This window comes from Grammomys surdaster, unplaced genomic scaffold (assembly GCF_004785775.1).
Source record: "Grammomys surdaster isolate TR1022 unplaced genomic scaffold, NIH_TR_1.0 125889, whole genome shotgun sequence".
In the NCBI taxonomy this organism is placed as follows: domain Eukaryota; kingdom Metazoa; phylum Chordata; class Mammalia; order Rodentia; family Muridae; genus Grammomys; species Grammomys surdaster.
The window spans coordinates 2,565,703-2,578,435 of NW_021620714.1; the positions used below are offsets into that span (position 1 = coordinate 2,565,703).

The 12,733-nt window shown below is 44.4% G+C and overlaps 1 protein-coding gene across 1 annotated transcript in view; it reads left to right on the forward strand.

Annotated features, from left to right (window-relative positions):
- LOC114608321 (kalirin-like) overlaps window positions 1-12,733 on the forward strand; it is a 473,938-nt gene that overhangs the window by 259,155 nt on the left and 202,050 nt on the right. Inside the window, exons 8-9 of the mRNA XM_028752277.1 lie at window positions 2,827-3,019; window positions 6,167-6,679. Coding sequence (XP_028608110.1) covers window positions 2,827-3,019; window positions 6,167-6,679 — 706 coding nt within the window. The remainder of the gene's footprint in view (window positions 1-2,826; window positions 3,020-6,166; window positions 6,680-12,733) is intronic.

A 12,733-nucleotide genomic window follows, 5' to 3' on the forward strand; every position in this document is an offset into this window, starting at 1 on the left:
TTGCCTAGTGGGGGAAATTGGCGGGCCCCATACCACAAGACAGGTCGGGTGCTGCCGATTTAAAATAGTACTATACACACCTCCAGTAGAAAAACAGGGCATCAAGTGGAGGGATGGGGTTACCATCCCATAGTCAAAAACTCTAGCCCAGAATTGTTCCTGTCTGAAAGAACTGCAGGGACAAAAATGGAGAAGAGACTGAAGGAAAGCAGGACCAGTGACTGGTCCACCTTGGATCCATCTCAAGGGGAGGCTCCAAGGCCTGACACTATTACTAATGCTATGGTGTGCATACAGACAGGAGCCTAGCATGACTGCTCTCCAAGAGGCCCAACAAGCAGCTGACTGAGACCAAAGCAGATACTTACGCCCAACCAATGGTCTTAAAGTCGAGGACCCCTGTGGTTGAATTAGGGAAAGGCTGGAAGAAGTTGAGGAGGAGGGCAACCCCATAGGAAGACCAGCAGTCTCAACTAACCTGGACCCCCGAGATCTCTCAGACACTGAGCCACCATCCAAGCAGCGTATACTAGCTGGTCCGAGCCCCCCTCGTCCCCCCCCAACACATATATATCAGAGGACTGCCTGGTCTGGCTTCAGTGAGAGAAGATGCACCTAACCCTTGAGATACTTGAGGCCCCAGGGAGTGGGGAGGCCTGGCAGGGTGTGGGAGGGGGAACATCCTCTTGGAGACTAGAGAGGAGGAATGGGATGAGGAACAGTCAGAGTAGAACAGGAGGGGGATGACGACTGGACTATACAAAAAAATTAAAGGTAAAAAGAAAAAAAGTCCACCCCCCAGCTGGGTATAGCTGACATACAAGCACCGTGGGAGATTAGACTGTTTTCACAGCAAGTGTCAACAGTAGGGCAGAGAATGCATCAGAAGGCTGTGGCCATGGGAGGACTCATAAAGTATCAAAGAAGACGAGGTGGTAACTCCTTTTCCATTGATGTGCAGGGTTTAGGGAGAAACAGGGAGTAGCCATCTAACTGGGAGGCCTGAGCAAAGTGGCAGGCGTGGGACACAAACACACACACACACACACACACTCACACACACACACACAAGTCCTACGAGCTGAGACATCCTGCTTGTCACTGGTTGACATTTAATGGTGAAGCCTAAAACAGGTTCGTCTCCTTTTGTGGCCGCAGCCTGTCAATGGTGGCCTTACAACTAGCAGCTGTAAGCAAGCATGGTGTGGCAAAGAGAGCTTAACCCACACAGCAATTTACACACGTTCCATCTGGGAGAGGTGATATTAGAGGAAAGACACCCCCCCCCAAGGAAATATACGAGTCTATAGAGAAATGGTTTAAAAATAAATGGCTGGGTAAAATAAACCAAGAAATAAAGGGGAGAACCCCTAACTGAGATATCACTGATTCTCACCTATATTTTTTCATTCAATTTTTGAGGAATTCTAGTTGAGCTTAGGTGTTTAAGTGCAACTTTCAATAAGTTAAATAGCAGCGTCTTGGTTCCTTTGAGCTGCTTATATTTGGTTTTTAAGATGGTCAGTCTCACTCCTGTTGGTCCGGGTCTCAACAGCTACTGCCCCATCCCAATGACGTTCACTGTGAGGCCCACTGTGTGGAGCATGGGCTGGGGGCTTCCCCACAAGTCAGCCTCACCCCGCTATCCTCTAGTGGTCAGCTTTACTCAGCAGCCTTAATTTTAAAGGTGGCAAATATTTTGAACTACACGTGATTCATCTTAAATACAATGCTGGCAAGTATATGCTACTAATACCTTATAGTCAATCATTTGGCAAAGTCAGCCTAGAGCCATTCATTGGAAAAGATGCTCTGGTTCAGTTTGTATGAGGTGGGAAAGTGTACCAGTGTCTGTCTCGGGTGGGCACAAGGCAGGTTTGTCATCTTTGACGAGCAATAGCGTCCCTGTCTTTGGGGAGCTCTAATCCAAACAAGGAATCGTGGCTCCTCCTAGGAAAGAGAAGGGGAAAAGAAAACCGAAAGAGAAATTAGGTGTAGTCTGAGCACCCACGTGGTAAACTTCCCAAGTGCAACCAATGTTAGAGAAGAGGTAGATGATTGCTAAGGGCTGAGAGGAAGCAGATGCTGGAGCCCTGGGTCAGGTGAGCCGAGCACAGGAGGGGTGTAGTAAATGGTTATTAAAAACTCTTGATGCATGGTTTCTAACTGCCTCTAAACACTTATGTCCCTGGATGAAAGCACACATACAGTCTTTATATTTCTAAATATGCCTTAGGCAGCACAATAGCTGGGCAACTGCCTACCCTCCATGTTGTTAGAATCCACTTTCCCATCATACCTCCAAGCTGTCACTCTTATTTACTGTGTTCCATCTGGACTGCTCTTAGCTCTAATTGGCCAGCCCACATGGCTACATTTTCTTTACTCCTACCCCATGGTGGTGTCCTCCCTCCCTCCCCTCCCTCCCCTCCCCCTCCCTCCTGGTCATTCTTGTTCTTCCACGACAGTTTCTTTTCTCTCCTTTCCATCCTCTCTCCTCTCACCCAAGCCCCAACCCCACCTATCTCTCTTCTGTCCAGCTATTAGCTGCTGGCATTTTTATTCACCAATCAGAATTAACTTGGGGGCAGGTCCAGAGTCTGTGTGTAGACTCCAGGTCTTGCCTCCCACACACTTAACATTAAAATAGACAACAAAAGACAAAACCTTAACAGAGGGGTGTGACCCTTTCAGTTGGTTAGAAAAATGACAAGAGTTGGCAGGGTGATTCGAGTTGGGGAGACGTGAGTCTCCTGATAGGTCTTCTGCCTGTGTACCTAAGTCTCTGCTGCCCAGTGACCACATCTGAACTCTGATCTTCCATAGTGAGGACGTTTGCAAACGTGGCTTCACCGTCATCATCGACATGCGGGGCTCCAAGTGGGACCTCATCAAGCCCCTCCTCAAGACACTGCAGGAAGCCTTTCCCGCCGAGATCCATGTGGCCCTCATCATCAAGCCTGACAACTTCTGGCAGAAGCAGAAGACCAACTTTGGCAGCTCCAAGTTCATCTTTGAGGTGAATATGTTAAAGGCTAAGATTTGCAGATGCCTTGACCATCTTGGCACACATACCAGTTACATTCTGGTGTGAATTAGAGGCTCCAGAAATGATCTCAAATGCACAACAGCATTCCACAATTCTGTATACTGCTGATGAGAGTGTACATGGCACAAGTATTTCTGACAACAGCGTTGCAATTCTATCAAATGTTTTAAAAAGTTTATATCCACGGGTCTAGTAATTCTTCTGGAAAACCATTCTTATAAAACAAAACAAAAAAGCAAAAAAAAATTAAAACTACAAACAAAGTGCTAACAAAGATGTTTATTATGTTCATTTTTGTAATAGTATATGTTATATATATATTATATATATGCATATATATTATATATGTACAATATATGTGCATATGTTTATTATATATACACATATGTATATATAATATATTAACAGGTACATGTATTTGTTGATTTATTTTCTAACAATCCATTAAGTTTGGTGGCATTGGTATAGAAATCTATTAAGGCGATTGAAATATTTTAAAATATTACAAAATGTTCAGGGCATATCATTTTTAAAAGGCAGATTTTAAAACAATATGAACAGTGTGATCTTGGATTTTTTCAATATCTATTTATTTATTGTATGTGAGTGTTCTATCCTCATATGCAGGCCAGAGGAGCATCAGGCCCCATTACAGATGGTTGTGAGCCACCATGTGGTTACTGGGAATTGAACTCAGGACCTCTGGAAGAACAGCCAGTGCTCTTCACTGCTGAGCCATCTCTCCAGCCCTTGGATTTTTGTTTTTTATTTCTTCAAGAATGAGGCTGAGAAATGGAGTTGTTTGCGGTGATCTATTTAAAGTGACTAGAAAATGGGCAGTTTTATTTTATTCATGTTTTTCTACCTTCCTTCAAGGATGACATATGTATCCATGAAAACATGTTGTTTTTAAACTAAATTTTCCAGAGGGCATGTGAGTCCCTGAGACTTCGTAATGGCGACACATATGATTAAGTCAGAGGTTTAAACATTCTTGTTCTAGCCAAATTTGAGCCCAGGGAGCGGGGAGAAGAGATTGTTTTAAAGTCTGAGCTGCGTTTAATCTTTCAGAGTTTCCCATTCTAGAGTGCTGTCCCCAAGGATTAGGAGTGCGTATGTGTTGGGGTGGTGGCCCCAGTTGGCTGCAAATTGAGTACAAATGGCTTGACCTCTTGACTGTGGAAGTTCTCACTCTATTAATAGCCCAAGAAAATTGTCTTGGTGCAAAAAAGCCAGTTAAACATCATATTCTCCCAGGGCCCTGCCAAAAGCTCCAAGTCCCACAGAAAAACACTTGTAATGTTTTGGTTTGTTTATGCAGAGGTGGCAACAACAAACTGATATGTTTATAAGCTGAAAAACATGGAAAGAATAGTTCTAGAAATCTGTAAACATTTGCTTCTGTGTAGCTGTCCTGCCCACTCTGTGACCCTCTTTACCCCAAGCTGAGCAAGATTGTCTCTGCCTCCTAAGCCAGAGAGGTACAACCCAGATGGCTAGTGAGTCCCCTCGGTACAACAATTAGAAGGCAGTGGTGGCCTTACCCAGACAGCAGATGGAATCCCTGCCTCAGACTAAGGCAGCCTGTGAGATGGCAAGGCTTGTAGAGGCTTGATCTGTGGCAGTCACTCAACAAACAATGAACAGGTCCTGACTGTAAGCTTCCTAGAAGCAGGAAGCCTAGCCACACTGAAAAGAGACCATGTTCTAGAGTAAAGATTCTCAATGTTAATGGATTCAAATCCCCTGGGAATCTTGAAAATACAGAATCTGCCTCTAGCCTGTGATGGGCCTGAGGAGGTACCATCTGACAGGCTCTAGGATGGCACCAATACTGACAGTTCAAGTGCCATGATTTGGAGTAGCCAAGACTTCTGATTAGCAGGATTCTTTGCCAGTGGCTGCATTTAAAGCTACCCACTCTGGTCTAATGAAATCAGAATGTCTAGGGGTGGGTGTATTGGTTACCTCAAACTGCCTAAGGGATTGTAGTGAGTAGTCAGGTATGAGATCTCTGCTTCAGGTCATCCCTCCTTTCAGTGAAGCTCTCTCTTCTGTCTTAGGTTGGGTATGGGGGAAAGGAAGATTCTCAGATGCAAAAAGATACAGGGCCAGGCTGTTCTTATAGGCTTGTGTGTTAGATACTCACTAGTATCTAACTAGTTAGATACAGGCCTTCACATGACCACCATGAGTGAGGTCGGAACACCTACTCCATGCCTGGCTCCTATGTAGTTGCCACACATGGACACATTTCATCAGATTTGTGATTATAGGTTAGGAGTTTCAACCTGTTATATAGTTCTACTGTACGGGGAAGGGGACTAGGTCCCTGAAAACTTAGATAGCTTGCCCTAAATCATTACATTAGTGAGTGAAAGGAGGCCCTTATTATCTACGTATTCTCTTCACAGCCTCTTCACCAGAGAGAGGAGAAGTTCAAGGCCCTGCAGGCAGGAAAGGGTCTTTACTGATGAATAAGGTAGTGGCTTGTGCTGTTGTTTGTTAGAGACACTGTTCCTGGACACAACAGTCTCCACTTCACTCTTCAAGTGTTCCTCACAGAGGAAATAGAAGGTCCAGGTGTTACCTATGCCCAGTTCAATGTCCTGAGAGAACCAGGGGAGAGGAGCTCACATCAGTTTGATCAGCCGAGATAGTCTTTGAAATACTGGCAGCCCAAGAACTGACCACATTGCTTTTCCACCCGTGATGATATTCTGGCCACAAGCTTGGGCTTGTTATAGAAAATCGGCCTCTATGTCCCATGCCAGATGCTGGATTGGTTTTTCATGTAGTTTTTGTTTATAGAATTGGAAGGCCCAGCTGTAGTAAACTCAGGCTGTGGAGGAGGAAAGATGATGGAACTCAGGGCTGTCTATCCTTGGATATAAATGCAGTCAGGTGGAGAGGTGTGTTGAAGCAATCAGCCATCTATTGAGCCTGCTGATCTCGGCTGATTTGTGGCTGTTGACCGGTGGACTCAACTTCCTCTCCCTCTTGTGTCAGGTTCTAATTGCATAGACCTGTCCTTTTCTTCCCCCTGCCTATTTCTGCCCTGGCGTCTCCCCCACCAATGCACATCACTGTGTCTCTTTTTCTGTCTTTTCTTCCCAGACAAGCATGGTGTCTGTGGAGGGCCTCACGAAGCTGGTAGACCCCTCGCAGCTGACAGAGGAGTTTGATGGCTCCCTGGATTACAACCATGAGGAGTGGATTGAGTTGCGCCTCTCCTTGGAGGAGTTCTTCAACAGTGCGGTACATCTGCTCTCACGCCTTGAGGACCTGCAGGAGATGCTAGCCCGGAAGGAGTTCCCTGTGGATGTGGAGGGCTCTCGGAGGCTTATCGACGAGCACACGCAACTTAAGAAAAAGGTGCTGAAGGCCCCCGTGGAAGAGCTGGACCGGGAGGGGCAGCGGTTACTGCAGTGCATCCGCTGCAGCGATGGCTTCTCAGGGCGCAACTGCATCCCAGGAAGTGCCGACTTCCAGAGCCTTGTACCCAAGATCACCAGCCTCCTGGATAAGCTGCATTCCACCCGACAACACCTGCACCAGATGTGGCACGTTCGAAAGCTCAAGCTGGATCAGTGCTTCCAACTGCGGCTCTTTGAGCAAGATGCTGAGAAGGTAGGCGGGGAGCAGGCCTATCCTGAGCTGCAGTGTGGTGGGGCACAGCTTTGTAGGGAAACTGTTGGGGTTGTTGACCCAAATCTCTGATTGAAGAAATTTGATGGAAATCCTTTTTATAAGATGCCCATTGGTTTCATGGTTCCAGCTTGTTTAAATTTACTTCATTCTCATATTTGGCCATTGACCACTGATTATTAAAATGTACCCTTATGCTGTATTTACTGTATGCCAGGCTCTGTTCTTGGAGCTGTATATACATTAACTTGCTTTAAGCCTCTTCAGAGTCCAGCGATAAGTGGGCTACCATGGTCCCCTTTTATGGTGGAACTAGCTAAACTAGACAGTGTAATCTGGTGCAGAGTCCATGTTTATATTGGTGCTGTTAGACACCGCCCTCTGCCTGTGATGGGCGAGTGGACTGAACTACCAACAGCCAAAACAGCAACATTGTTATCAACCATTACTGTTTTCCATAGTAGATTTTCATTTCAGTGAGTATTTCAAGAATGGATTTCTGCTTAGTCTGTAGAGCCCGTCAGTTCCGTGAGGCATGTGGTTTTGTCTGTCTTGACACCAAGCTGGCCTGCGGATCCAGTCTTCTGTTTCTAAGCTCCAGACTCTCCTTCCCATGCATGTCTTTTTCAAGCTCTTTTACAAATAAGATATCATTTTCACCATAGCACATTTTCAAAGCTTTTTCTTTGTTATGGAAAGGTAAGACGTGGGAAGGAAACAAAGAATAGAGGCATCTAGAGACTCTTTGCTGAGAACACAAGAAAGTAGTTCTCTATATTCTCTTTAAGCTGAAGTGGAGAAAGAAGTGTTGCTACCAAGTGTCCTTTAAGAAGAGACACAAGCTTCCTTCTTACTAGTTTTCTAGGTGTGATTTAAACTAAATGTATGATGTTGTTCTTAGTAATACCGTGGCTTCTCTTGGGAGCCTGTGAATTTTACAGTGTCTGACATAGAGCTTTGTAAGAGTGTGTGTGTGTGTGTGTATATATATATATATATATATATATATATATATATATATATATATAATATTATATATAATATATAATTATGTATATATACACATAATATATATAAATATATATTTATATACATAAATTTATAATTTTAATTTATAAATTTTAAATTTATGGGTGGTTTTACTTTTGATGGATATATTTTTTGATCTTTTGTGAGCATAAGAAAATCAATCCATATAGTTTGGAAAGAATGCATATCCATTTCTACAGTAAAACTTTGGTCCTCTCTTGAGTCATACATAGGTGTTTCCCTGACCTCCTCCAGACCTCTGACCCAGGGGTGTGGCCTCCTGAGACTGATCTTGCCTGACTTGCTTAGATCACAGAATCCTTGTACCACTCCTTGAGTGACAAGAAGTCAGGCCAGGAGCCAGCTCCCAGTAAAGCCAGAAACAGATACTTAGTTAAGGTCTAGAGAAGTTTGAAAGCTTTTCACTTGAGATTCCCTATGTTCTGGGGCAGGATTCCATTTTGAAGCTGATCCTGGGTGGTTATGTCAGGGAGCCAGAGATAGGATGGGATGAGAGAACTCACATCTGCCTAGGTTTGTTTTAGATTTAGAACTCTTCAGGAAATCACTGTAGCTCAAAACTATGAAAAACTTTCCCAGGATACCAGCAATGTCCACCTCAAAGATAAAATAACACATGTTGGCTTCTGAAGTTCTCAGGTAGGGGAGGCTACCCTTCTAGAATCAGCTGTAGTCCTTTTGGCTTGCCAGCACTTGTTGTCTCTAATAGGGCTTCCCAATTCATACTCCCAAGAATTGCACAGTATATTAGTATTCCTGGGTAAATAGAGACTCGGAGTGGCTTGCCCAAGATCATACTGCTGGTTAAACAGGGTCAGTGTCTTAGTTGTCCTTCACAGCTTACCCAAGTTCTTCTCTAGCAACCCTATTGTCTTTTTATTCTCAGGGCTCGCCCCACACTAAGGATGAATACCGCCTTATTAGTAACTTGGCTAATGCATTGGTATTCTAAATAAAGTCTCCAGTTCCACTTTCCTCTGTGTGTGTGTGTGTTTGTGTGTGTGTGTGTATGTGTGTGTGTGTGTGTTACAGCTATGTGCAGGCACCTTTGCCCATGTGTGGTTATGCAACCCTGTGCATACACACAAAGGCCAGAGGAAAATATCAAGTGTCTAGCTAGATCGTCTTTCCCTTTTCCTTTGAGACAGGTTCTCTTACTGAACCTAGAGGTAGGCTGGTAGCCACGAAGTCTCAAGGATCCTCCTATCTCACTCCCTGTAGCTCTCAGATTACAGGGATGTACACGGCCACATCTGGCCTTTAACATGGGTATAGAACCTGAACTGGGGCCCTCATCCTTCTGCAGCCAAGGCTCTTGTCCACTGAGTCGTCTCTTCTGTCCCCCACGTCACACCTTCTAATGTGTACTCTTCAGCTCCTACCCAGTCCAAGCCATGAATCTCTTCTGCTCTAGTGAAACCCATGGACTTTGCACAGTAATGTTTTTAAATATAGAAATATATATATATATATATATATATATATATATATATATATATATATAAAGCAAATAAAATACAGCATCAACTTTTAAAAACTATGTACTTCTTTTTTTTAATGTGACAAATACTAGATCTGCTTGAAGTCTAGTTGCCATCATTACTTGGAAACAGTGATAAACATGGATGGTATTTTAGGACAGCACCCTGATGTGATACAGAAAGGCTTAGTTGCTGCTCGTATCAAAGGAACTGTTTCCACTAACACTGGAGAGTTAGTTTTCTGTGTTCATAATAGAAAGTAATGCTGTGTTTCAGCCAGCCATTAGTGGAGATAAAGGAGTTCCTCCATTAAAGTACACTATCACGGACTTAAATTCACGAACTCAGTTTAGAACCCATCTTCTGTGATGTATACTTACACCTTAAATAGAGAAAGAAGGGGCTGGAGAGAGGGAGCAAGAGTGAAGAGCATACGCTGTCTTTTCAGAGGACTCAGGTTTGATTCCCAGCATCCGCATGAGGACTCACAGCTGTTGGTGGCTTCATTTCCAGGGATCCAACACCCTCTTCTGATCTCCGTGGGCATAGCACACACGTAACGCATATACATACACAACTCACATACATACACACATGTGGGCAAAACGCTCCTACACACACAGCAAATCATATTTAAAAGAAAATAAAGTGTATTTGTGCATGTATGTGAATGTACATCTGTGTATTGTGTGGGAGTAGTCAGAGAAAGACAGAGCATATTAAAAACAAATCAGGGGTGGAGGAAGGGTGATGACTTTGAGTCTGTGACGTGGTGCTGCTCAAGCTTGACCCAGCTGCCACAAAAATCACACTGGCTGTGGAGCCAGGGCAAACAACAGTGCGTTAGAGCTGCGTCCACATGGATTCAGAAGATCCATTTGGAGCTAAGTGCCTCAGCCTTTGACTTATTTGGTGCTTTTGGACAGAGGTCAGAGGGGTGATGGTTTGGAGGAAGGGCTGTGTGCACATCCACATCTAAACAAGGACATAGGAAACAGTTCCTGTGTGAGCCGCACTTCGGCCTCCTAGCAGGGTTGGCGGAGTTCAGTGAAGCCTCTCCAGATCTGGGAAACTCTTGGCAGTAAGTTCAGTGACCACTCTGTTCCTATTTTTGTAACAGGGGTGGGGACAGAGTCTCTCTTCTGGCCTTGTGAGGTGACCACTTGCCCTCTGGGCATGAATAATAGGCTGGCGGCTCTCCACTCCCCAGCCACCCTTAGATCCAACAGAACTTTGAGAAAGAAGCAGTCTTGTACCACCTTTCCTGACCCCTGTGATAGCTCACTGTATTACAAGTCTTACAGGAGGAAGGGGAGGGTTCTACTGTATGAATGTCATAAAGTATCCCCTCCCCTGTTTATATAATTATGAGTGCAGATAAATGGTTCTGAGCAAGAATGAGCTACTTGGGAAATATGTATAGGCTGGAATTTCCAACCCCAGGAAGTCTACTGTCTGATTAAAAAAAAAAAAAAGACAGACATATCAACACCTGCTTCTTTATGTCTTCAAACAGATTTGAGGCTTAGCTGATCTGTGACAAAGCTCATATTTAAGGTACAGTCTGATGAAACTATTGTGAGGAAACACCTTGAAGCCATCACCACACACGCTCACTAGCTAAATCAGAGGTTCTCAACCTGTGGGTCTCGACCCTCTGGGGTTTGAACTAGCCTTCCACAGTGGTTGCCTAAGACTGTCAGAAAACACAGGTGTTTACATTACAATTCATAATGGTAGCAAAATTACAGTTGTGAAGTAGCCACAAAAATAATTTTATAGTTGGGGTCACCACAGCATGAGGAGCTGTATAAAAGGACTGATGAATTAGGAAGGTTGAAAACTACTGCTTTAAATGGCCCTCCCTTCTCCCTTTACTCTTCTTTAACATCTGCTATGGCCTGGACTGCCCTAGGCATAACTGCTGTGTTTGGGAGTTCCCAGAGAAGAGGGAACATCAGAACTCAGGAGTGATGGAGAGGCCTTAATAAGAAAGCTGGGAGTGTTGGGTAATTCCGAGATGATTTAACTAGCCTGCAATGCTGGGAGACGAACCACTTCTGCCTGAGCCCAGCACCCTCTGGCCTGTAACCAATGGACCCATGCAGCACTGTGTTCACAGAGTAACATAGACCCAGTTGCTACTCATTAGGCTAGAACAGATTTTGCTGCTCTATACAGCTTTGTTTTCGGCCACATCTGGCCCAGGCTACAGTGGGCCCCATGTGAGGAAAATGTATGCAGTATAACCGTAGCCTGTAACCAGAGAGATGGGTGGGCTATGTGTGGAATCAAAGGTCAATACCAGGTCCATGGCTACAGAAGGGAAAAGGGTGGATGCTTTACAGTGGAGCTTCTTCTCTGGATACTGCTTCCTCAGAGCCTTGGGTAACATTTAGCATATTAGACCTGGACAGGATCTTAAATCAAAAAGCCTACCTCCCACACATGGTAAAAAGCTCAGACTTGTGTGATAGCAGCCATTGTCACTTCACGATGCCCACTTAGAAGTTAAGTTGATGCCCACAAGAAGTAGCAGGAAATGACTATCATTTGTTGATGAATTAGGAAGGTTGAGAACTACTGCTTTAAATGTCCCTCCCTTCTCCCTTTACTCTTCCTTAACATCTGCTATGGCCTGGACAGCCCTAGGCAATAACTGCTGTGTTTGGGAGTTCCCAGAGAAGAGGGATCATCAGAACTCAGGAGTGATGGAGAGGCCTTAATAAGAAAGCTGGGAGTGTTGACCATTGTTTCACCTCCTGCAGTCTCATCTGAGGAAGGTCCTTTCTCTTCCCATTTTCATGAGGAGGGAACTTGCTCAGAAAAATCCCTGAGACAACTGACTAAATGATTGGGAAACTATGGCTACTCATTTCTGAATAAAGAGGGCTGTCCTGAGGCCTCTCCAGTCAACCTAGTTTTTAATGCCTGCACACAGCTTTGCTAAGAAGAAAGTGAACATTCCTAATTCTGGCAGAATTTCCAAGCAGTGAGCAGGGTGACCTAGTGGGGTTTCCTAGTTTTGGGACCAGAAGATTATTTTTCTTGACCTGGGATGTTCTATCTGTTTCATAGATAAACATGTACTTTGGAAGTGCCCAAAATAAGACAATACCTCCATCTCTCCCATGCCCCTGATTTTTAAATGCTTGGTTGTATATTTATTCTTGCACAGTTACATTCTCTTCACATGGGGCCATGTCAGTATAGAAATAGAGGTGTGCTGAATGACACTTAGCATTTGTCCTGGATGCCAGTGACCAATTGTGACACCTTATGCATATCTTTAACCTCTGACCTCCATTTATATTTCAACAAAACACAGATTTTGGACTGACTCTGTGCCGTCTGCCATCTGCCATCTGCCTTCTGCCCCCATGTTGTATTTGTCATGCTCAATACGTTCCCTTAACAGAAAGATCTTTCAAGGGGTGACAGGGTGGTGTGGCCACAGTCACAGCTGTGTTAGCTGTGGCAGTGGTGGCGGAGGTAGCTGAGATGT